The sequence below is a fragment of the Rhinichthys klamathensis genome, unplaced genomic scaffold (genome assembly GCF_029890125.1).
Source record: "Rhinichthys klamathensis goyatoka isolate OS25496 unplaced genomic scaffold, OSU_Roscu_1.1 h1tg000259l_1, whole genome shotgun sequence".
Taxonomy (NCBI): Eukaryota; Metazoa; Chordata; class Actinopteri; order Cypriniformes; family Leuciscidae; genus Rhinichthys; species Rhinichthys klamathensis.
This window is the reverse complement of record NW_026606781.1, coordinates 822,478-849,198: the sequence shown is the minus strand read 5'-3', so window position 1 is coordinate 849,198 and position 26,721 is coordinate 822,478. Positions and strand designations below refer to the sequence as shown.

The window sequence follows — 26,721 nt, the reverse complement described above, 5'->3', positions numbered from 1 at the left end:
ACTCCATCAGATTGGATGGAGAAAAAAACCTTGGGAGAACCCAGGCTAGTCAGGGGCCAGTTCTCCTCTGGCTAACAATCATAGGGTTTTAAAGAAGCTTTACAGTAAGTGTATATCAGAGAGTACCTGGAAAAAATACATTTAGTTAATCATGTAATATTTAGGGGATAACATATCGCCGGCGTTGAGTCGTCTCTTCGCAGGCGTTGAGTCGTCTCTTCACAGGCGTTGGTCTTCTCATCACAGGCGTTGAGGCATCCGAAATCCCCGTGAGAGGCAGGATACCAAACTGGAGCCTACGAACGCCATTTTTCTCGGGACAAGCGTCCCGAGATAACAGCAGAAAGGCAGATGGGAAATAATTAGCATAGCTGATGTTCATAATGTTCACAATATTGTGTGTGAATGTGCGAATTTTTTTTTTTTTATTGAATGAATTTGCTATATGCTTTATTAGGGGCAAAGCACCTTAGGCACCTAATTGTATCCGTTCCTGTTCCTATTATTATTATTATTATTATTATGATCTGGAAGTCTGTGGCAGCCCGACCGCTTGCAGGAAACTTATGAAACTTGGCACACTGATCTGATCTGTCAACATAGCAAATTTGGAGTCTCCAAATCAATCCCTTTAGCGCCACCAACTGTCCAAATTTGCACTCATGTTTATGCTAATAACTTTTGAACCGTAAGGGCTAGAAACAAAATAAAAAGTTCCTCTGATTCTGATGACGTCATTTTCCGTCATGAAAAATTTTCCACCATTTTTAATTGTCTGAAAACCCCTATTTTTTCAAACTCATCCTAGGCCGTTGCTCCGATTGTCACGAAAATTGAATCAGATCATCTTCAAACCATAGAGACAAACATTTATGGAATTCATGTTGATACATTTTAACCGTTCTCGAATACCGCGCAAACTACTTTTACGTAGCGCTTGCGAAAACAGACGTAAGGCTGTATCTCCACAACACTTTATTGTATATTCAGACCAAACTTGGTACATGTCATCACAAGCATGACCTGAGGCAACATGCTGCGTTCCGGCGCAGCGCCACCAACTCATCTCCTTAGGTTCCTGAATCCTTGCCGAGTCCAACGATACCAAATATGCTAGGTTTCACCTTACGGTTTATGTAGCGTTGTGATTTAGCGCTTAAAAAACATTTGCCAATATCTTCGAAACAGTTAGACTGATCGAGACTAAACCACCGTAGGAAGTTTGGAAACATAGGTCGTTGACTAAATACGAATACCCAAATGTCAAAATATTAATAGTAAGTGGCAAGAAAATGTGAAAATCATTTTTATGTGTTTATACAAATGTCTACAACTCCAAAATTAAATGAGATATTTTCACCAAATTTGACACACACGTGTATGGGCTCAACTCTGAGAACACATAAAAAAAAATAGTGGGATTGTGCCTCTTGTTGGCACTATAATAGAACAAAACATGAAATTGCCATTGACTTCAATACAGTATTGTGATATAAAATGCTATACTTTAGAAACGCATTAGCGTATCGTTACGAAACTCGGTATGGGTCATCAGCACCATAGCTTGAAAGTACTCAAGTTCTACCACCAAAATTTCCAAAAAGACTAATAACTTTTGAATAAATTTGCCTATTATAATGACACTGGTCTTAATATTATTGGTCTCATAAAATTCCTTGGGTTATGCTGAAAGCATATAGACACCAAGTTTGCCGGTGTCGGCCATCTTTATTTTCTTTTAAATCCCACTTTTTCAAACTTATCCTAGACCATTTGTCCGATTTTCACCAAAATCGAATAGTATCATCTCCAGACCGTGCCAACTAAAATTTAAGGATTTCGTGTCAATAGACAAAACCGTTTTTGTATACCGCAGCAGCAAATTTGAGGCATGATGCCAAAATGACTATTCAGGCTTTATCTCTGCAATGCCTTGACATAGCCTATTGACACCAAAATTTGTATGTCATTATCACCTCACTCTGACCACACCACATACATTTCATAATTGCGCCACCTATTGGTCAAAAGTGATAATCCATTAAAACATATTTTTAGTTACGTTACTGTATATATGATTATTTAGCTATTTTGCCTTAAAACATCTTAAAATGTCTTTATTTGCTCCTTGCAGCAGTTGGTCTGACACTCCCAGCCATGTTGGCATGTCTTATTGTCTTCTTGCGCTTGGCTCCGATAATTGCTGCTTGCAGCTATATTTATTATTATAATCATTATTGTTGTTATTATTATGTACAATCTTTATTATTAAAGTGATCTTCTGACCAAGCCATACAATAACTGAGATTGAGATTTACACAATATATTTTTAAAATCATATTTACACATGTTGAAGGGCATAATGAGGTAAGATATCGAACTGTACGCACGTGAAGATGCACAGAAATACAGATGTTCTGCTGTGTTAATATCAGCAACCAAAATAAATTAATGAATTATTAAAATTCATTCTTATTACTTTTAAGAAACAAATCAATATTTCCCAGCATGCTGTTTGACAGTCAAAACTTCATAGCATGCTACTAGCCAATCAAAACTTCATTGTGTTTATTTGTTAAAACATCACTTCATTTGTGCAAAGACAGTTTTATCACTGATAAAACATTATGAGACACTCATGAATAATAAGGGGAAAGGTCAGAGTTTATAAAAGATAGTAGTTAGTCAGGCCCAAAGAATCTTTTATTACACACCACAAATCTGCCTATACAGTACATGTTTTTGTGAATTAAGAATCAACTGAACCCCTTCTACTAGTTGCTGGAGTGGTGTCTTTCTTAAATGACAGCAAGCCATGAACTCTGTTACACAGAGGTGTTCACATTATAGCTCCACCAGACATGAAGGCTGTCACATGATGCACGAGAATATAAGTTACTTTCTATTTTACTTACAAAAATAAGTTTGCATTCCTCTGCCTTCACTGAACAAGAGTTCCATAGGTCTTTGTTGGCAATGATAGATCAATACATATGTAAACCCTATTTAGGTTATCATATACAAATATTTATATAAAAATTTTACAACACAAATTGCAACATTTTCCCTGTACAAGAGCAGTGATAAGTCCACATTGAATGAATCACAATTCAACAAATTGTGCAAAATAAGGAAAACAAAAACATTCATCAACAGAACTTAAAGGCATTTGGCAATTTGGCGGGTATTTATATCAAAGATAAAGCTTATGTTCAGTATCAATAGCCATGAAAACAAAACTGTATGAACACTTTTATTTGTACACGGCTAAAATCTCTGACAGATTCATGCTCCACTTCACAACCTGAATTTGTCTTTTAAAGTGCATGCAATAATACCAGTAACTCTGACAGAACTGATTCAATGTAATAAGTCCACATCCTGATAAAACTAATGCCAATTAATTTAGGATACTGAACAATGAATACATTTTTTTTTCTTTTTTTTTCTTTCTTCTTTTTATAAGTAAAAAGAAATAAAGCGTGGGTTCCACAATATGAAATGAATTAAAAGCTCTTAATGTTTTCACCATATTTTAAAATCAGACACTGCTTCAAAATCTGCTTCTGCGTAAAGTTTTCATCAACAGTTGTCACATTCTCTGTGATACATACAAAACAGCTAATAGCCACGGTGAAGACGCAGGACACATTCTACAGTCGCAATGTCCTTTGATGACACCAAAGGCATTTCACACATCATTTCCACCTAACATGATGGGATCGTACTCAACATATCAAAGTGCTTACTTGTACTAAAATATCCTGAATTACTAATTTAATACCAAAAGTGGGACAATGGCATGGAGAAAAGGTCAGTTTGTCTAGATATTTCTTCTTGGTTTATGAGCTCAGTGATGCACCACCAAACCACTTTTGAGTTTGTAGCTGTTTAGTTTCTCCTTTCAGAAATACAGTGAAGTTCTCACAGCCGATATGAGTTATAAGATATTGATCCAGCATGGTCACTGTTTGGATAATCTTGGTAAATCCAACAATCAGGGACAGTGCAGGCACAATGTGTCCAAAGACATCAGTGTTAAACAGTCCCTTTTACCTCTGTTGGATCATCTGGCCTCATCCTTGGGAAAGTCAAATGAGGCCAAGCTTCCGAATCCTAGCCGCGCACTCTCTGAATCAAACATCTCCAGTTCTCGCTCCTGACGCTCAAATAAATGCTTGATTTTTTCGGTCCGTTCTTTATGAAGTGAGGCCAGCTCTTCTTCAATCTGTGAACAGAGGTGTGGGCAGTATTTAAGACAAGATTCTTCCATTTTTTTACAACAAAGTTCACAGTTTGGCCAGTTATGGCCAAATCTATTCTATGAATTACAGAGGTTAATTATATAATAAAAAATAAAAAATAAAATAAAAAAAAACAGCTCACCTTCTGTTCCAAGTGAGCCCGGCGCAAAGACGCCTTCTGTTCCAACTTCTGCACCTCACGCTCATGTTGGGCCTCCATCTGTGCCTTGGTTTTGTTCTGGTAGGCATCAAGGAGCTCCATCTCCTGATGTAGCTGCTGCCTTAAAGCCTGACATTCAGCCTCCTGCTCCTCATCTAAACGTAACTGATAGATAATATGCTCCAATTATTATCTAAAACACTGAGATTTTCTATACTATTCCATATTGAATAAAAGCAATATTGCATATATAAGCAGCAATATTACACTTAACAGTGTTCATTTGGACAAATGGTGTAAGTAGAAACTTTGGCTTGGTTGTGGAAATTCAATTTGTAAATCCTATTTTAGCAGTTCCTAGCAGAGCCACTAGAGGGAAACCTCTCAAACGGTTTTAGCCTGTAGCTATAAGGGGAATATTAAAAAAGCATATTTTGACTGCATATAAAAAAACAGCATTTGTTTAAAAACAATTAAACACTCCATTTCTATTTCAACAGGTTTTCTCTAATTCCAAAGAGGCAAGTCCTGTACTGTTTCAAAGTTGTAAATAAAAAAAAGATTATTAGACTACATAATACAATTCTATTTCAGTCTTTCAACTTCAATATGTTGTATTTAATTTAATGTGTTACATGCTGTTTCTTTGTAATTATTAGTGAAATTTGCTAGCAATAAAATCATACACCTTTTTTTTGGCAGTGTATGTTTCAATTCATTTATCAGGTGAAGTGTCTAAGATTCAACTTTATAACCTAGGCCACAACTGACTCCACATTCTGAGGACAAATTGTGTGGTTTGACATAATTTTCCTCTACTGCTTGTGTACTTTACCGATTGAGAGGCCATCATCTCATTAATGCTTTGCTCATATTGTTCTGCCAGCTGTGCGAGCTTGCGCGTCTGCTCCTCCTTCAGCGACTTCAGGATGGCTTTGTGGTCACTCTTCGGGGAGACTTCCAGCTGATGGTTCCTCAGAGCTTTGTACTGCTTGTTTTGCACCTTACATGTATCTTGGAATTGCTTTTTGATCTGCATCTCCAATGTCTATAATGAGATGAGACATGATAATTTTTGATAATGATTTAAGGCAAGGCAAGGCAAGTTTATTTATATAACACATTTCATACACTATGGTAATTCAAAGTGCTTTACACAGAAAGGAATTAAAATAATCACAAAATAAAAGCAAAGAAAATTAAAACAGTTATAAAAGGAATTAAAAGAGATATAAAGATGATACAATTAAAATAGTAAAAAGATGATAAACTTCATACAATCATAAACAATCATACATGGGTTAAATACAATAGTGTTTTCATCCTGTGTTATTGTGTATACTTTCACTGTTTCAAAGAGAGAAAAACATTTAACATTAACATTCAAATACATTTAAATCCTTTTAATGTTAAATTAGCGACTTGTTCATCCAAAGCTGCTACATATTCTATTTTTATATTTATATTACCGGTATGTAATGTTCTTTTTACTTCATATTTTAAGTTGGTTCTACCCACCATTACAAAATGTTTACCTTAAGGTTCCTGGGCTGCTGTCGGCGTTCCAGTGCATGCTTTCTGTGGAGCTCCCTCTGCCGGCGACTGTTGTACTCCTCCTGGTTCTCCAACTCAGTATGATGCTGGTGGCGCATCAGCTCAAAGCGTAGCCTTTGTAAGGTATGTAGATGCCGCTGTTCCAGCTCTTGGGTGGACTCATCCTGCCTGATCATCAACGCATGCTCCATTTCTTTTTGTGTCTTCTTCTTGTTAAGTTCCTTTAACACAAAGAGCAAGACATGTATGAATAATATTTCATTAGTTTGTGTGACATCAACAAAAAAAGATAATGTGTAACAGGTTTCTGATTTGAAATAGCACAAATGCTCTGATCAACACTAAATATCACTATATAAAATCTACACACACACGCACGCTACCTTTCAGTTTTTTTTAAAAGAAATTAATACTTTTATTCAGCAAAGATGGGTTAAATTGATTGTAAAGACATTTAAAAGCGACAGTTAAGACTTTTACATTGTTACAAAAGATTTCCGTTCTATTATCATGGTTTCCATAAAAATATTTAGCAACGCAATTCTTTTAAACATTATTAATAATAAATTAACCTCCATGGTGAACGTCGACTGAAATGGGATTACGTTAGGGAACCAATCTTCTTCAAGTATTATTAGAACGAGCCAATGCACATTGGTGTGCGAGATCTGCATCTCATACTCCACCCCGCGGCGTGGGTATAAATACGGAAGTAGATGCATGCACCAGTTGCCTTTCGCTTCGGAGCCGAGCTTCATGTTCAGGTCTTCTGAGTGAGTGTGTCGGTGCTTCTTCTGGAAGTTTCTCCCGGTGTTGGTGTTTACAGCGCGAGTGCAGCGGCTGCACCAGCCCTGTATCAGTGTTGCCGCGGTTATAACCCTGTGTGCTCTGGCACTGGTGAGAGTTTTTTCCTGAAAGAGCAACACGGGTGCGTTTGCGTCTTTTTCAAGATGTCATTCCGCCTGTGCGTTTCTGGGTGCGGTCGTTCCCAGTCTCTCTCTGACAGTCACAATTGTTGCGTCACGTGTTTGGGCTTACAGCACGCTGAAGCAGTCTTTGTGGACAGTTCATGTTCCCATTGCGGGAATATGACTCTCGCAGTGTTTAGGATGAGACTCGACTTCGTCTGCGAAGCACGAGTCCCCATTACCACACCCCGCCCTCGGGTGCCGCGTGGGATGGGTGATAGGAGGATAGTGTTGGATGTCTCGCCCGGTAACCATTCCCTGTGGGCTCCTCACTCCTCCCTTCCACCGCAGCCGGTGGAGTCCCTCGTGGAGCGTGCTGGTCCATCTGTAATGGGTGGGCCAGCCGTTTCATCTGGGGCTCCCCCAGAGAACAGGACGCCGATCGCAGCATCGGAGGGTTAGCTGGCCACTGGAGATGATGATTCGACTGTGTTATCTCCCTCTGGTAGTGTAACGTTGCCCGAGCCAGATCCAGAATTGTCAGCTATGCTGAAATGGGCCGCCGAGGCTGTCGGGCTCGAGTGGAATCCTCCACCGTGTCCTGCTCAGTCTCGGTTGGATGATTGGTATCTCGGGGCGGGCCATGCTGGTTCTCAGCCCAAGTGCATGGAGAGCGTACCAGGTCATGGACGGCACCTTTTACTGCCGAAAATGGCCTGAGTGGTTCGTCCTCCCTCGCTACCCTTGACGGAGGAGCGGTGAAGGGTTATGAGGCTATCCCTCCAGTGGAGCGGTCTGTTGCGACACACCTGTGTCCAACAGCCGCTGCATCTTAGATGGGAGATCCTTGTCTCCTGAAGGAGGGAACGGAGGACGTAGTCCCTTCGCCACTATTGCAGGTCCACCGCTGACTCCGGGCTCTGCTCGGCTCCTCAGCGGAAAAGCAACTGGTGCGTGCATCTACTTCCGTATTTATACCCACGCCGCAGGGCAGAGTATGAGATGCAGATCTCGCACGCCAATGTGCATTGGCTCGTTCTAATAATACTCGAAGAAGATTGATTCCCTAACATGATCCAATTTCAGTCGACGTCGACAACGTCCTCCGTCCCTCCTTCAGGTTGCATACGCAACCAGGACGTTATTTAAGCACCAAATCAGCATATTAGAAAGGATCATTTGACACTGAAGACTGCACGTAATGATGCTGAAAATTCAGCTTTGCCATCACAGGAATAAATTACATTTTAAAATATATTAAAATAGAAAACTGTTATTTTCAAATAAATACCGCCTTGGTGAGGTGAGCATAAGAGACTTTAAAACATTAATCTTAAACTTAAACAAGCTTAAACCTTTTTATTTAATTTTTATTTAATGTCTAAATGAAACCTCAAAATTCACAAGAACAAAAGAATGTGCTTGAGACATTCTTTGTGGTGATTCATATTATTTCTTGCCTCCCGCATTTGCTCTTGTTCAAACTCATGCTTCTTGATAAGGCTTCTTCTTTTTAGAGCACGGCAGCTCCTTTCATAAACCAGTCTTTGCTGGTTCAACAGCTGGGCCTCCTCCTCAGCCTGGGAGCGCTGCATTGTTTCCTTATGCCGTGACAAGCGCTCCTGTTTCTCCTCTTTTGGTGTATCAGAGTCTTCATTCATTTCCTAATGTATACAGAAAAAATATATATCTTACTGTAATATTTTACTGCAAAATCATGGTAATAGAATTTAAGGGCATAAGGGGCAATGGAATTATATACTTGGCTTACACCTATTACAGGTAATATGTAACAATTAGTCTGACATTGTTCAGGGCCCTGTGGGACTAACATCGTCTATGGTAGTGGTTCCCAAGCTTTTTAGAGTGGTGTACCCCCTGAGGCGTTTAACATCCTTCTGTGTACCCCCTCTGTTCCACTTAGACTGCAGTCACACCTTTTCCATTTCACAAGTTCACACATACAAATAATCAGACACAGAAAAGACTATTTGGCGTACTGTCCGTGAGGAGGGCCCCGACCTCGAATTTGGCCCGAACCCAGAGTGCTCCCCCCATATTCCTGGCTGGGATAGGAACCAGCCAATAGTGAGGAGTGGCGGAGCGATGCAGAAATCTGTTGTTTTTTTTATTTAAAAAAATTATTAGACCACCACCCAATGTAAGGTTTGTGTCACAGCTGCCCTAAACTATTGTAACAGTATTGGTTATTACCGAAATCATTTTTATTTATGTAATGGTTAATCCACCAATATGTGTAAGATCTTTAGTCACAGTTGGCCAAGTCAAAGTCCAGACTTGAATATATGAACATATTCGGGATTTAGTGGATTCAAAGATAGTGTGTTGTTCTTAAGGCAGTTAATAATTTAATAAATAAGTTAAATGTTTAAAAAGCATTTCTAAGAGTTTCTTATAAGTATTTCATGTTTATTTGTAAGTTTTATTTAAAAAATATTAGCGGACAATTTTATTTCCTGTGCGGCCGCGCTAACTTCCGGTTTCGGTTTCATGGTAAACAGAGCAGGCGAAATCCAGCATTGTATGGTCAGCGATCTGTTGCCATTCCCTTTAAAGCACTGTCAAGGCAATGCCGTAAGTTTTTATGTGTTTATAAGGATCTTAAGTAATGTATTTTTGTATTGTCTAGTTGGGAAATGCATTTTAAAGCGCCGATGAATGACTTTATTCTCGTCTGTCTAGAGCTCAGTTTTCTAAGAGCATGTTGTGTATGCTTTCAGTTTTCACCATCTGGAGAAGAAATTAAAATGCAAAAACGTCCCTTGTGGTCCTGGTCTTCTTCAGTGGTTTATCTACGTGTTCATTTGGCAACATAACAGTGAAAAGGCAGCAATCAGAGCTTCATCGTGGTCAAAATGGCAGCTAGCAACAGATCTGCTACAAACGCAGTGCCGCTCGTGCTCGAGCCAAAGCAGAAGCGGCTAGGGTAAGAGCCTCATATGCAAGCAAGGAAGCACAGTTAAAAGTGGAAAAAGTGAAAATCGACACAGAGCTACAGGTGCTAGAATTACAAAGAGAAGCAGATGCCGCAGTAGCTGAGGCAGAGGTGCTAGAAGATGCAGAGGCAATACGAGATGGGCATGAGAGCCGAAGATCAGAATCAGATAGAGTTAAAAGAGAAAGAACATGTGAATATGTGAAATCTCAAATGGATGTGAATAAACATAATGGCCCCGCTCCAGCCACCTGCAACCAAAGTGTTGAAATAGAGGGCACATTCATCACATGGAATCCTACTGAAAATGACGTTTCAGACGCAGAACCTTCACCTGTTAACACTAGGCCCCAATGCCACAACCAACACACATCCGTGGCTTTCCAATCCACATCTTCCTCTCCTATAGGTGAGACTAAACCAAAAAGTAAACAAACAAAGAACGCACTCAACCCATTCTCTAGCCCTTTCGTGCCTCCCTATAACTCACCTGCAAGTACGTCCCACCAAGCAGAGCCACTTGCACAATATATGGCACGTCGTGACCTCATCACTTCAGGTCTATACCAATATGATGACAAACCAGAGAATTTTAGAGCGTGGCTCTCCTCATTTACCGGGGCTACAGCAGACGTTCACCTCATGCCAACACAAGAGCTCGACTTGATGACAAAATGGTTAGGAAAGGAGTCAAGTAGTCAAATTAGACGCATTCGCTCTGTGTGTGTCAATAACCCTGCAGTAGCTTTACAGAAAGCATGGGACAGACTCCAAGAGTGTTATGCGGCTCCTGAAATCATCGAAAAATCGCTCTTCCAGAGATTGGACAGTTTTCCTAAAATGACAGCAAAGGATAATGTGAAACTGAGGGAACTTGGGGATCTGTTACAGGAGATTCAAGGAGCAAAAGAGGATGGGTATCTGCCCGGTCTTCTCTATCTTGACACGTCACGCGGAATCAGGCCAATTGTGGACAAACTCCCATATGGAATTCAGGAGAAGTGGATGTCACTAGGTTCACAATATAAAGAGGATCATCATGACTGCTTTCCACCTTTCAGTTACTTTTGCAAGTTCATATGCAAAGAAGCTAAGAGACGTAACGATCCAAGCTTTAACCAACAGTACAGCCAAACCCAATTACATTTAGAAAGACCCAACCTGAGAAACTTTAGCTCCGCCAAACCCATCTCCGTAAATAAAACTAATATTACACCCCCCAACAAGGACTTTAAAAGCAACTGCCCGCTGCACAATAAGCCCCACCCACTCAATAAATGCAGGACATTCAGGAACAAACTGCTTGATGAAGAAAGGCCTTCCTTAAAGAGAAAGGAATTTGTTTTAAGTGCTGTGCCTCGGACACTCATCTCGCTAAGGACTGCAAATCCACAGTAAAGTGCTCCGACTGTGAAAGTACCAGCCACGAAACAGTAATGCATCCTGGCCCTCCACCTCAAACCTTCAAGGCTCCTGCTCAAACCTTCAAGGCTCCTGCTCCCGCTCAAGAGGATGGCGGGGAGGGAAAAGACATCTCAGACAGCATCACAGTAACCACAACATGCACCAAAGTGTGCGATCCAGGTCAGTGGGGTCGTTCTTGTTCAAAAATATGTCTCACAAAGGTGTATCCAGAGGGTCGCCAGGACAGTGCGGTTAAGGCTTACGTCATACTCGATGATCAGAGCAATCGATCCTTAGCTAGGCCAGAGTTCTTTGATCTGTTCAACATTAAACATAAACTAGTCAGTTATGACCTAAGAACATGTTCAGGCCTCGTTGAAACATGGGGGAAAATGGCTGAAGGCTTTCACATTGAGTCTTTAGATGGGTCTGTGGTAATCCCACTCCCTCCTCTCATTGAATGTCAGGACATTCCTAACGAAAGAAGCGAGATCCCAACACCAAACGCTGCAAGGCACCAGCCACACCTTCGGTCCATAGCAAAGTACATTCCAGAGCTAGACCATAAGGCAGAAATACTTCTATTGCTAGGGCGAGATGTTCTACGTGCTCACAAAGTAAGGGAACAAGTTAATGGCCCTCATCATGCGCCCTTCGCCCAGCGCCTAGATTTAGGGTGGGTCGTAGTCGGGGAGGTGTGTGTAGGTAAGGTCCACAAGCCCACAGTCAACTCATTCAAAACAATTATTCTTGAAAATGGCCGCCCCACGGTTTTTGGACAGTGTGATAACTTCCGACAGCTCAAGGAAACGCCACACAGTAACAGGCACACTAAGGCTCCAGAGCAAAGTCTGGGACAATCAGTTTTCAACCGCAGCAAAAACGACAATGAGCCAGCTCCCTCCATAGATGACACACTCTTTTTAGAGATCATGGATGAAAGTATGTACAGAGACGATGACAATAGCTGGGTCGCCCCACTTCCTTTCAGAGAGCCTCGCCGGAAAATGCCTAACAATAGAGAGCTAGCAGTCAGACGTTTTTTGTCTCTCAAACGGAGCATGCAAAAGAAACCCCACATGCAGCAGCAATACGTGGAGTTTATGGGAGGGATTTTCTCCAGCGGTCACGCTGAGATAGCGCCCGCACTTAAGCAAGGAGAAGAATGCTGGTATCTCCCCACGTTTGGGGTCTACCACCCTCAAAAACCCAACAAGATCAGGGTAGTTTTTGATTCCAGTGCCCAAGAGGACGGTGTCTCACTTAATAGTGTACTCCTCACTGGCCCCGACTTAAACAATAGTCTCATTGGGGTACTCCTCCGCTTCCGTAAAGAAAGCATTGCTGTCATGGCCGACATACAGCAGATGTTTCACTGCTTCATGGTGCGTGAGGATCACCGGAACTATCTTCGCTTTCTGTGGCACAAGGACAATGATGTTGAAAAGGAGGTCATTGATTATAGAATGAAGGTCCATGTGTTTGGGAACTCTCCATCTCCCGCTGTGGCTGTTTACGGTCTGCGCAAGGCCATTGAAGCTGGAGCGAAAGACTATGGGGCTGACACAGTCAAGTTTGTGGAGAGACACTTCTATGTCGATGATGGACTGATTTCTGTGCCTTCTCCAGCCAAAGCGATCGACTTGCTCCAAAGAACGCAAGCTTCACTTGCTGAGTCCAATCTGCGCCTGCATAAGTTTGCTTCTAATTCACCAGCAGCCATGCGAGCCTTCTCTCCTGAAGATTGCGCAGCAGTCCTGAAAGATCTGGATCTGAGTGGTGAGGAAACACAATCACAGCGCAGTCTAGGCCTAATTTGGGAAACCATGACAGACACATTCACATTTTCTGTGGCCACAACAAACAAGCCATTTACTCGCCGAGGTGTCTTGTCATCTGTTAATAGTGTCTTCGATCCACTAGGCTTATAAGCACCAGTCACCATTCAGGGAAGAGCTCTACTCAGAGAACTCACCTCAGAAAACTCTGATTGGGACACACCACTTCCAGAAGATAAGCAGAGCAAATGGGAAGCTTGGAGGGATTCGCTGCAGGACTTAAGGGAACTCCATGTCCCAAGAACGTACACATCTACCTCTCTCAGTCAGGCAAAGCGCAAAGAACTCTATGTCTTTTCAGACGCATCGACCAAAGCAATAGGTGCAGTAGCCTACTTGAGAGCTCTGTATCCAAATGACAAAGTTGAGGTAGGGTTTGTCATGGGTAAAGCAAAACTAACTCCTCAGTCAGAGCCCACAATACCAAGACTGGAACTGTGCGCCGCTGTCTTGGCTGTAGAGATAGCTGATCTTGTCAGGAATGAGCTAGACATAGTGTTTGACGCTGTTTACTTTCACACAGACAGCAAGGTGGTATTGGGCTACATCTGCAACGAATCAAAAAGATTCTACACATATGTTCACAACAGAGTGCAGCGTATTCGCCAGTCTTCAAAGCCGGAGCAGTGGCACTATGTGCGCACCGAGGAAAACCCAGCGGATCACGCATCACGCTCGCTCACAGCATCTCAACTAACAAAAACAACTTGGTTCACCGGACCCTCCTTCATCCGTCGCTCACCCCCAGAGGCAAAGAATGAAAACGACAATTTTGACTTAGTTGAGCCTGACAAAGACTGTGAAATCAGGCCACAAGTGAGAACTTGTGCCACTCACCTTCAAGTAGTCTCCTGTAAGCGCTTTGAGCGCTTCTCCACCTTCAAGTCTTTGGTCCGTGCAGTCGCCTTCCTCATTCACATGGCAAAATCTTTCAACGGCTCCAATTCAAACCATGGATGCAAAGGGTGGCACATATGTCAGTTTCCTCGTTCACCAGATGAAATGGATCAAGCAAAACGTGTCATCCTCCAACAAGTGCAACAGGCCACCTTCGCAAAGGAGCTGTCTGCCCTCAACGTTGGCAAATCCATCACCAAACAAAGCCCTTTGCAAAAGCTCACCCCAGTCCTGGACAACGGCATCATTTCTGTTGGAGGTCGACTCAAACACTCAGAGCTCGAGAACTCTGAAAAAACCCAGATAATTGTCCCAAAAGACAGTCATGTCTCTATCCTGCTCACTCGCCACTTCCATGAACAGGTCAAGCACCAGGGTCGTCACCTAACAGAAGGTGCAATAAGGGCTGGAGGTCTGTGGATAGTCGGTGGAAAGAGACTAGTTAATTCAGTTATCCACAAGTGTGTTATCTGTCGCAAACTGCGGGGAAAGCAGGAAGAGCAACTCATGGCAGATCTTCCCCCGGAACGTTTGAAAACATGTCCTTCCTTTAGCTACGTCGGCCTTGATGTTTTCGGGCCTTGGACAGTAACCACCAGACGTACCAGAGGTGGACATGCACAAAGTAAGCGTTGGGCTATCCTGTTTACCTGCATGAGCTCAAGAGCCGTGCACATGGAGGTAATTGAGTCCTTAGACACCAGCAGTTGTGTAAATGCCCTGAGACGCTTCTTTGCCCTGAGAGGCCCTGCCAAAAAACTTATATCGGATCGTGGCACTAATTTCATTGGGGCTTCCAAGGAGTTAGGAATGGACAAAGCTCTGCAACTATACCTGAATGATCAAGGTTGCAGTTGGGAATTCAACCCGCCTCATGCGTCCCACATGGGAGGCTCCTGGGAGCGCATGATCGGCATTGCACGGAGAATATTGGATTCAATGCTGCTTCAAAGTAAGGTGCAACTCACTCACGACGTATTGTGCACACTTATGGCTGAAGTGTCTGCAATCATAAACGCCAGGCCACTCCTTCCAGTTTCGTCCGATCCAGACAATCCCTTCATTCTCTCTCCCTCTATGCTGCTAACCCAGAAATCGTGCCTTATACCTCCTCCTGGAGATTTCTTGGACAAGGACCTTTACACCAAGCAATGGAGACAAGTTCAGGCTCTTGCCAACCAGTTCTGGACACGCTGGAGGCGAGAGTACCTGCCTTCATTGCAGCAGAGGCAGAAATGGACTGTATCTTGTCGAAATCTGCAAGTTGGTGACCTTGTTTTGCTCAAGGACAAGCAGGTTCCACGGAACAGCTGGCTCATGAGTAGAGTCACGGCAACTTTCCCTGGGAAAGACAATCGAGTAAGGAAAGTCGAGGTCACAGTAAATGACAAAGGCACTCGAAAGACCTTTTTGCGACCAGTTACTGAAGTCATTCTTCTTTTGCCAAAGGACTGAATCCCGCTAAGTTTTTGTTGTTGATAGTGACCTCACTGAGGTCAGGCGGGGAATGTGTTGTTCTTAAGGCAGTTAATAATTTAATAAATAAGTTAAATGTTTAAAAAGCATTTCTAAGAGTTTCTTATAAGTATTTCATGTTTATTTGTAAGTTTTATTTAAAAAATATTAGCGGACAATTTTATTTCCTGTGCGGCCGCGCTAACTTCCGGTTTCGGTTTCATGGTAAACAGAGCAGGCGAAATCCAGCATTGTATGGTCAGCGATCTGTTGCCATTCCCTTTAAAGCACTGTCAAGGCAATGCCGTAAGTTTTTATGTGTTTATAAGGATCTTAAGTAATGTATTTTTGTATTGTCTAGTTGGGAAATGCATTTTAAAGCGCCGATGAATGACTTTATTCTCGTCTGTCTAGAGCTCAGTTTTCTAAGAGCATGTTGTGTATGCTTTCAGTTTTCACCATCTGGAGAAGAAATTAAAATGCAAAAACGTCCCTTGTGGTCCTGGTCTTCTTCAGTGGTTTATCTACGTGTTCATTTGGCAACATAACAGATAGATTGCATAAAAGTTTCATCAAAAGCAAGTCTTTCGGAACAACTAGAAACTATTTCAGTCATTTCAATAAGTCAATATGAGACTGTGGAAAAGTACATAAAAACAATGCCAGCAAGAATGTTTTTGCACCAATGCATTTTATAACTTCGATATGGGTCGATGGCAAATAAGAAAGTCTAGGTTTAAAACGCTCGTTAATAGCCTACCATTTAGCCTAAAACTAATAATTTATGTTTAAAATTATTTCATGACTATAAAAACAACTTATTGATTCTTCAAATCAAGGATCCCTCGGGCACACTACATACTGACCCTAATACCATTAACTCAGTATTTTGCTCATTCTATTCTTCTCTGTATAAGTCTGAGTCCTCACCTGACGTCTCTGAAATGGGTGCTTTTTTAGATAGCCTCGACTTTCCTACTGTTAGCCCACATGTTACTAGGGGTGGGAATCTCTAGGCACCTCACGATTCGATTTGATTACGATTCAGAGGGCTGCGATTCGATGCTAAATCGATTATCTGAATCTTTTTTTTGTGTGTGTGTGTGTGTGTGTGTGTGTGTGTGTGTGTGACTATAAATACTTTGCTTTAAAAGTACAAAGTAATGACCCATAAAGAATTAACGTACAATATATTTTATTAACATTGCAAAGAACCAACAGGAAAATAAATGTGTGTCTGAACTAGCAGCATACTTGTAGTAAATTAATAATATAACAACGACCGGTACAGCCGAGTGTTTTTCCTCCTCTGGGTGGAAACGTGTCATATGGCTTCTCATATGTGTCGTGTTTCCGAAATATTTTAGTTTTATTCTACAAAGCTTACAACTACTGTGGCTCTTGTCCAGCTCCTTTCCCCCTTCAACTTCAGAAGCCAAAATATTTCCACACGTCAGCTTTTAACGAGGAGGGTGTTTGGATTTGCCGCTCAGCCATCGCGTCCGCGTCTCTGTTACGTGCACGCCACAGACGGTCCGGCCACTGCATTTCCGCGCTTCAGAGTTCCGTCTTTCGCGTTCCGTCAATATTACGTTATTATAATATATATCTAAAAAAAAATTGACAATTGTGAATCGATTCAGAATCGTCCACGTCCGCATCGCGATGCATCTAAGAATCGATTTTTTCCCCCACCCCTACATGTTACCAATGATCTTGATCTGCCGCTAACAGTGGATGAAATCAACGCTGCTATAAATAACAAGCAAAATCATAAAGCACCTGGCCCTGATGGATTCCCAGTGGAATTTTTTTAAAGATTTCAATCCAGATTGGCCCCGATATTGCTTTCTGTATACAAGGAATCTCTACAGGTTGGCTCTCTCCCTCTTACTTTAAGGCAAGCCTCCATAAGTCTGCTGTTAAAGAAGGACAAGGATCCCGACCTTTGTGGTTCTTACAGACCCCTGTCTTTACTAAACGTGGATGCTAAAATCCTTGCTAAGGCTCTGGCCAGCCGTTTGGAAAAACATCTCCCGGCCATGATTTCAGAAGAGCAAACTGGCGTCCGCACCCTTTTAAATATATTATACTCAAAAAATTCCACTACAACCCCCGAGGTGGTCATCTCAGTTGGTGCGGAAAAAGCATTCGACAGGGTCGAATGGGATTTCCTGCTCACTGTACTAAATAAATTTGGGTTGGGTGATGCATTCATTTCATGGATACGCCTTCTCTATACATCCCCACTAGCTAGTATCTCCACCAATGGTATTCAATCTGCTTTTTTCCCTTTATCTCGAGGCACCAGACAGGGTTGTCCTTTATCTCCTTTACTTTTTGCGCTGTCTATATATCTGAGATCCTCTTCCATTTTTTCTGGTATATCACGTTTTGGAATGGAATTTAAACTCTCCCTTTATGCGGACGATTTGTTGTTATATGTTTCAGACCCCGGTCACTCTATACCAGTAATTTTGGCTCATTTTCAGGTTACAAAGTTAATGTATCCAAAAGTGAATGATCCTGTTAATGCTCTGGCGTATCAGCTGAGTCAGTCCGATATCCCCTTCAAATTGAGCCCCTTAGGTTTTAAGCATTTAGGAGTAAATGTAGCCAGAAAGCTAACCTCCCTTTTTTCTGCCAATGTCTCCCCTTAATGTCTAAAATTAAGTCTGACTTTCAAAGATGGAGGAGCCTGCCATTGTCGCTTATAGGTAGGACCAACACAGTTAAAATGAACATTTTACCCAAGTTCTTGTTTCTATTCCAATGTCTCCCCTTATTCTTACCTAAGCGCTTTTTTAAAACACTTGATCAGGATATATCTAGCTTTTTATGGTGTGGAAAGACATCCAGAATAAGTGAATCAACTCTTCAGAGATGTAAACTAAATGCCGGACTCTCTCTCCCTTAATATCCAATTATACAACTGGGCGACACATGTTCATAAAATTTCATTTTGGTCCAAATTTACGCATCCCCCATGGTACCAGTTAGAGTTACATTCATGCGGTTCATCTTCTTTGTCTGATTTGCTTGCCTCCTCTATCCTTACCAACATCTATGGCTTTACAGATAACCCAGTGGTAAAGTCCACTCTTAAAATATGATTCCAACTTAGAAGGTTTCTTAAATGCACTTCTCCATCTACTTCAGCTCCTTTAATAAAAAAACATTTGTTTCAACCTGCACTGTCTGATCCCACATTTTCTACATGGTATGACAAAGGCCTGAAAACTTTTAAAGATTTCTATAGAGATGGTACTTTCCGTAGCTTTGCAGTCAAGTGAATTTCAACTCCCCCCATCTCACCTCTTCCGTTATTTTCAAATCAGACACTGCGCCAAATCCTTGTTCCCAACCTTCCCTTCTGCACCCCCACTCCAATTGTGGGAAGAGTTTCTCTCTCCAGACCCCCCTCAGAAGTCTTTCATTTCAGAAATTTATAACAAACTCCTGAATTAGGGGTGTCGCAATATACCGGTATTGACGATAATCGTGATATTCAAAGCGTGAAATATCGACATCGTGTTAATTTAGAGTGTGGCAATATACCGGTATTGGCGATAACCACGATGTTTAAAATGAATAGGACTTTTATGATAATATGACACGTATACTCCAGCGCCAGTTGAGGTGCCAGTATTGCATCCGCGACATATCAAATGAGAAGAAGACGCAGCGCGCACCCGCGCAGCCACTTTGGTATGGGAGTTCTTCGGCTTTGGGGATCCCACACCGGACAAGAAGCGCAGAGAATTCTTTAAAATTCGAACACATTATTTTCTAGGAGTTTACACACACCACCGGCACCATTCGGCGTCTGTTCGCGACGCCTAGCAATGGCTCGGATTTTCAGGTGAGATTCTCAAATCATTCAGTTAACGGATGCGCTCTGACTGAGGTAAAGTGTTCAGACTGCAGACTTCGCAACGATTGTATTTAATTGTACAGTACAATCATAACATAGTACAGATATGATCTTAATTTCATAATGTCCTTAAACATAACAATATTGCTGGCCATGAACTGAGAAAGTGCGCGTCAGGTGTGCTACACGCGGCGCTGCGCTGCGCTTCTCGTCCGGTGTGCGACCCCCCTTAAGCCCAATCTGCAGAATGTGTAGCCACCAACCTTTTTACCCATCTCCGTGTCCATCACCCTGCGGATTACGCTATTTTACAGAGAGTAAATTGCGATTATTTTACTAGTCATGGAATGGGAAATGTGACATTAACCTGTTAACAGCGGGTTTTTGTTTTCATATGTTTAAATAAAGGGTGATTATTAAGTAGCATACCCCGTTTTCTTTACTCGTCTTATTTTTGTATTTGCACTTGATTTGTTTTGTTCAAATCTGCATGACTTGCACCGGCGCAACAATAGGTTTGAGCTTTTCAGTTCTTCAGGAAACATTCAGACAGTGTTTCGCTCCAGTTTGAAACCAGATATACTTCACATGCTTGTCTTACTTCGCAAAAATGTGCATTCAAATATAACAACGCAAGAAGTAAAAATGCAAAAAAAGACTAATTAAATAAAGTAAAAATTAATTTGACTGATTTGACATTTTTCCCCCCAAGGTTTCTATAGATATCGCGATATATCGATATCGTGAATTATTTTGGCCACAATAACCGTGGTGTGAAAAATCTAACATCGTGACAGCCCTATCCTGAATCATGACACCTCATCCACCACTAAAGTTAGGACTGCCTGGGAGGGTGAACTTGGGTTGGAATTGCATGACACTTGGTGGAACGTTGCCCTCAACAAAATCCACTCTAGCTCAACCTGTGCCCGTTTAACTTTGATACAGTTCAAAGTCTTGTATAGGATCCATTTCTCCAAGGCACGCCTGTCACAAATTTTTCCTGCTGTCACCGACAGCTGTGACAAATGCCATACCTCTCCCTGTAATTTAACTCATATGTTTTTTTCTTGCCCGTTAGTTTTTTCCTTCTGGCAGAGGTACTTTGATATTATTTCTGAAATATTTATGATGAACTTAACTATCTTTCCCCATATTGCCATATTCGGATGCGTAGAGGATTACAATAGATTTACATCGAAACAATTAGACATCCTTGCTTTTACATCTCTATTGGCGAGACGACAGCTTCTTCTCCACTGGAAATCTACAAAAGCCCCTTCCAGCGCCCAATGGCTAAGGGATGTTATGTTCTTTTTGAAATTAGAAAAGATTAAATATTCTCTGAGAGGTGTTTCCAACAAGTTTTACAGTAAAGGCAGCCCTATTTATCCTTTTTTAAGTCTCTCCCTTCACTACCCCCTGATGGATCAACCCCCAACCCCCTCCCCCCCAATTTGTTTTCTCTTTATTATGACAGGTGGTCTACTAAATTTGTTAAAGGGGTCATATAATGCCATTTTTGTACAAGTTAATATGAATGTTTAGGGTCTAAATGAAAACTTTGTAATATACTTTTATTAAAAATTCTCATTAGTATTTTAAGAAAACACTAATTTTATCTGGTCAAAAACAGCTCTGTTTTCAGCACCCCGTTTCAGTGCATATGCCTTTAAATGATAATCAGCTTCGCTGACTCCGCCCCTCTGTTCTGTGGGCGTTTTGATACAACGCACGTGGAGTGTTACCTTGACAACAGTTGAGGGTATAATTTGGAGAAAGAATGGCAGCGGGAGTCTCTGAGGACACATCTGTGCAACCGTATCAGTTTGAACCGGAGTCGGACCCTGAACAAGATGACGGCTGCAAAGAAGTTCGACAATTAACAGCAATTGACAGCAGCAGGTTCGAACAGGACGTTTCTGAATTGTTGGTTAATGTAATGTTACTTTGATCTATTTTTGTATGCACTGACAGGGTAACGTTAGAGTAGTGAGATACGAACGCTATGTGTTTACTGATGTATACGTTAGTTCATTGACAGATTGCTGTTACAACTAATGGTCATGAAAAACTTTTTTTCGCGATTTGCAAAGATTAATATAAAGGTTAATACAACTTTACACTTACTTCTTCTGGAGGTGCAGCAGGGAACATAAATAGTTGCTACCGATTCTTTTGTTCAGGAGCAGCTTCTTAGCAAAACCAGCTCATACTGACCCTCGTTTATAAGCAGTCTGGTGAGAAATGATTCGCGGAAACATGAAAGCATTGACGTTGCTCGTGGGGAATATTCCCTTCGAAAACAAAACTCAGCCACTGCGTCTTCAGCGGTTCGGATTTAGGAACATCAAAATGACTGCTGTGTTCGTTATTACACCCAAGAACAGAACACCACAATCGCTTAGACGCCATTCTGCTCCAGTATCAACAATGACGGACTATGATGACAGCTCGCTCAGGGCGAGGATGTGTTGAAACGCTGCTGTCAATCAACAATCGTGGGAGGGGCGTCCGACCGTGTGACGTCACACGGTCAAACGGCTCGATTTGAGACAGGGGAAAACATATAAGGAGATTAAAACAAAATACATGGATGGATTTTTATCATTATATGATGGTTGTGTACAGGCACTGCCAACACACATTTCAGTACAATCAACTTGTAAAAGTGCATGTACCATTATATGACCCCTTTAAGCACTGTATATATAGGCCTCCTCTCGTACTGATTGGATAGATCACTTGAACGAGTTCCTCATGAACTTTGTTAATAATACATCATTAATACGCAATATTTGCCCCCTTAAATTGATTGCCCAGTTATTTTTTTACCTTTATAAATGCCTTTATAAAATAAATAATGTTTTTAATAAATAAATCAAAAGTTCAATAGAGAAAAATATGCAATGATGGTAAAAACGAAGTGATACTTTTAAAGGGGTGGTTGATTATGATTTCACTTTTCTAGCTTTAGTTAGTGTGTAATGTTGCTGTTTGAGCATAAACAACATCTGCAAAGTTACAACGCTCAAAGTTCAAAGCAAAGGGAGAGATTTGCTTTTAAAGAAATCGTTTTTTAAGGACTACAACAAACGGCTGGTAGGAACTACACCAGCTTCCTCCCGGGTTAGTGACATCACTAACCCTAAGATTTACATAAACCCCGCCCCCGGGAACGCAGTCCATCCATGTTGAGAAGAGGAAGAGCTGTTGTAGTCGAGCTCATTTGTGAGTCAGCTCAAACTGTAGCATCAGTCTTTTCACATGCAATAGAAAGTCACTCTGTGCATCTCACAACAGTTCCTATACGAGCGATTTATAGATTATCCTGACAGAATATGCTAATTAAAGTTAGTTAACTCCACATCAGCAACATAAATTCATCAACTAACCATTCAGAGACGTCCTGTTGCATTCTACATGTTGTCACTTCTTCTTAGTCTCTCCATCTTTGTCTGACTCCGGTTTAAACGTAAAAGGCAGAACAGTTTCTGACATTTTAGCGTGTGTCTGCGTGAGGTAATCGGAGCTGCTAACACACACACTCTTGAAGCTCCGCCCACTGTGTCGGGAGCTGCAGCTCATTTGCAATTAAAGGGCCAGACACAAAACAGTGCGTTTTTGCTTACCATCAAAAAGTGACAACTTTAACATGCTATATAAAAATATCTGTTGGGTATTTTGAGCTAAAACTTCACATACACACTGTGGGGACATCAGAGATTTATTTTACATCTTGTGAAAAGGGCATTATACCACCCCTTTAAATATTAAACTAAAACCGCCAGTAGGTGGCAGTAAGTCACTATCTTAATGAGTGAGCCATCGAGTCATTCATTCATTCAGTAAGAAAGAAAGTGGCTGTAATTATGAATTATGAATGGATTCAAAGTCGCAGATTTGTTCACGAAACACCACTGTGTGTTGCAGTTCTGATGTGGCTTTGGTTTGAACTATTATTTCGTTGCAAAATAGAGCAAACAATACTGACAACAATACTGTGTTTAAAATGTACATAATATAAACATGTACTGTACAAAACGTTCGTTCAACTGAAAAAAACTGCACTCTTGTTCAGATAATATAATATCAAAATTAAAAACAAGAACTTACACAAGGGTATGTTTTTGTATCGAAGAGAGTTTGAGTCTTAAAACGATCTCTATGCATAGTCTGTGTCTATATTTTTTCTTCATGCTAGTACGTGTAAATGGCAGTAAAGCAAGATTTGCTAAGGCAGCATACTCTGCAAGCAACCTATCATATGCACGCTGCTTGTGTGGATGCAGTCAGTTTTGACCGCAAAAGATTTTAGAATGAAATTAAATGGTAGAATTAAATGAATGGCAAAACGCAGCATTTTGTTTGCATACCCCCCTCTGTCACCTCACGTACCCCAGTTTGGGAACCACTGGTCTATGGTATACTCATTGGGCTCAGAAGAGTGGGGCCCAACCATTAAAAGTTGGGTTTGTCCTGTGTCCTGTGAATTAATTGACTGTCCTGATCTCACCTCTTTCATTCTTTCTCTGCATAGTCTGTACTGCTTTTTCTGTGTGTCCAAGAAGGTGGTCAGTTCCTTCTTCTGCTGGACCAAGATCTGTTGCTGGATTCTCTTCTCCTCAGCTGCCGAGGCCTTCGTCTTTTGAGAGACAAAATGAAAAAACATCTGGTTTTGCAACATTAATCATTTACAAATGAATCACGTAGGGCCAAGGGAGGATAAGTATCACAAAAAAGCTTACTGTGGTCAGCTGTGCATTAGTAAACTGACAATATTTTGTCATCATGGTGATTTGCTATATTGAATAAACATACAATAGGTGTATGTTTTGTAAACTAAGTCATTTCATCAAAATCTGTTTAAAATAATTCATGTAATCCACATATAGCGGCATACAAAAGTCTGAGACCACTAGTGAAAATCCTTTTGTATAATAATTTAATACAGTTTATTTTGATTACAAATTCTAAAAAAAAAATTTGAACTGCATAGTATTTTCACCTTTTGTTTAAATCACAGCAGCCTCGAGCTGCTTGAAATCCACAAGTTTGTTGATTTGAGATGATCCAAAGAGATTCTTGAGCTTCAATGGAAGCAAGAACATCTGATCACCTGTACAAAGGAGTTCAAGTGATCAATGTCACAAATTTGCTTATTTGATAATACTGAAAATACTGAAAAACTTAAATATTTCCAATTAATTTTAATTCATAACCTTTATTTGTTTTACGTTTTTCATAATTCTAAAACTTTCTGTTTATTTCCAGGTTCAAATGAGATTTTCCATTCCAAATTTTTACTGTGGTCTTCAACTTTTGGACCCCACTGCATGTTCACAGTAGCAACTTACAGAAAAAATGTGATATCTTGTAAACTTTGCATAACCCTCTCCACTATGTGTAAAGTACAGTATGAGCAAGCACCTCCTTGTCCAGTTGAGCAGCTTGCTTCTTGGCCAGCCGCTCCAGTTCAATGTAAGTGTTATTGGCCTGGGTCTCCACTTCCTTCTGCAGCCGGAGCTTGTGCTCATCCATCTCAGCCTTTAGCCTGTTCTCCAGGGCGATCAGCTGCTTCTGGTGCTGCCGCCGCATGCGCTTATACCCTGACATCTGCTCACGCCGCACAGCTTCCTGCTCATGCTCCTGGATCTGCTCACTGACCTGCAAACACAGTGTGTTGGGGGGTCAAAGGTCACGTAAGCCAAGCAAGATTATTTTCTCTTTGCACCTTTTAAACCACAAGATGTAAGATATTAATTTAAGATAAAGATGTTCATTGTTCCCATTTAAGTTACCAATTACTTGCATCTTCATTATATTGACCAATTCTGTAAAGTGACTTTCTAGTCATTTCTGTCATATTATGATTAATTCAGAATTTTCTAAATTGAAAACATATGTAACCTTATATACCATATGTATGTAAATGATTATATAACCAATAAAAATGAGAGCATGCATCATTTTGTTTAATGCTGTGTTTATTTGCTCCATCAGAGCAACTGCGTATAATGATATGTTTTGATATATAAGCTTTTAAATTTGCCTTCATCAATTTTTCTTTTTTTTTTCACAACTAGCATAATGTTATAGAGTGTATCACTCATTAAACTTTAAAAAATCTGAAACGTCCATATATAAATTTTGGGCAACAGGAGCTACTGAATACATTAAAAGTTGATGCATAATGTGTAGTATAGTGTTTATCAGTATCAGGATTTTAGGTTAAAATGAATATGTATGCATAAGAAAAAGTAAATATATTGTGATTTCACTGTTTAGTGTTTTACTAATTCACATTATTGATTAGTTCATTTTAAATCAACCCTTAGTTTTTACAGTACAAATATACCATGTAGTTTGTCATTTAATTAGAGATCATAAAACCTGCATGCATACAAAAAATAATTAGATAAAATAAAATGATTAAATGCATGTTACACAGCTCATGTCAGCTATAAGTATATAGGTTCATATAATTTTACATTGAAGAAAAATATGATTTTGGAGCTAATCAGATTCATCTTGATGGGTTGAACACACTGTGTCTGAGTAAAATATAATCATTATAATAGTGTCACTAACTGAATCAAAATGCCAATATGAAAGCAAATAATTATGTTCTTTTAACGAACATGTAGCCTACTAACCTCTCTCTCTGTATATATAAAACCCTTGACTTAGTTTGCATTCTGGAAAGGAATCTATATATATATATATATGTGGGGGGGGGGGGTTACTGTACATAATGTACAGCTCCAGAAAAGAGCTCTAAATCACAACAAAATTAATATCTTTACAAAAAAAAGCCGGAAAATAAGCCTGCGCTCCAGAGACAGAAAGACATGGGGGGGGGGGGGGGTTAAAAAGCGCTTATTAACAGGATGTGGTTGCCATGGTTACTGATGTGGGGTTGAGTGGATGACCATGGCAGGCCTGCATTTCTTATGCAAAAACGGCGAGCAGAAGAGGAGAGATAGGCTGCCTACCAAATATGCTGATGTGATGATGGCAAAGCGTTGGCGGATGCTGCTGCTGCTGCTGCTGCTGCGATGATGGCGAGCCCGGCTCTTGTGAAAAGAAGAAGGCCGCAGCTCTGGCCTGATGTCCCTGTCTCCAGCCTCATCCCTCACGCAAGCATGCTTCTGCAGGGGGGGAGGAAAAGACGAAGTGAGTGGGGGTGGGCGCTAACCGAGCGCCCTGCTGCTGATGCTGAGGATGAGGATGATGCCGCTGCGTCTCCCTGCTGCCCGCAAACAGCCTGCTGCTTCCAGCGCATCCTCTTCACCCTTCATCTGTTACTGGCGTATGTCGTTCACAGGTGCCTGCAAAAGGCACAGCATCGCGATGGATGGCGCGCGAGTCGCTCTGTTCGGCGAGAGCGGGAGTCCGTAGCCTCTCTTCAGACTAGCGGCTGCACTTCCT

The 26,721-nt window shown here is 41.1% G+C and overlaps 1 protein-coding gene across 1 annotated transcript; it reads right to left on the bottom strand.

Moving 5' to 3' along the window:
• Positions 1–2,680: 2,680 nt before the first annotated feature.
• Positions 2,681–26,720, bottom strand: taok3b (TAO kinase 3b). Its single transcript, XM_056267465.1, has 8 exons — positions 26,286–26,720; positions 24,721–24,957; positions 23,807–23,935; positions 8,327–8,530; positions 5,940–6,179; positions 5,240–5,452; positions 4,387–4,569; positions 2,681–4,228 (listed from the first exon to the last, which is right to left on the bottom strand). Exons 2-8 carry the CDS (start codon positions 24,904–24,906, stop codon positions 4,067–4,069), a joined length of 1,317 nt encoding a protein of 438 aa, XP_056123440.1. The 5' UTR covers positions 24,907–24,957; positions 26,286–26,720; the 3' UTR covers positions 2,681–4,066.
• Between the last annotated feature and the right edge of the window lies 1 nt (position 26,721).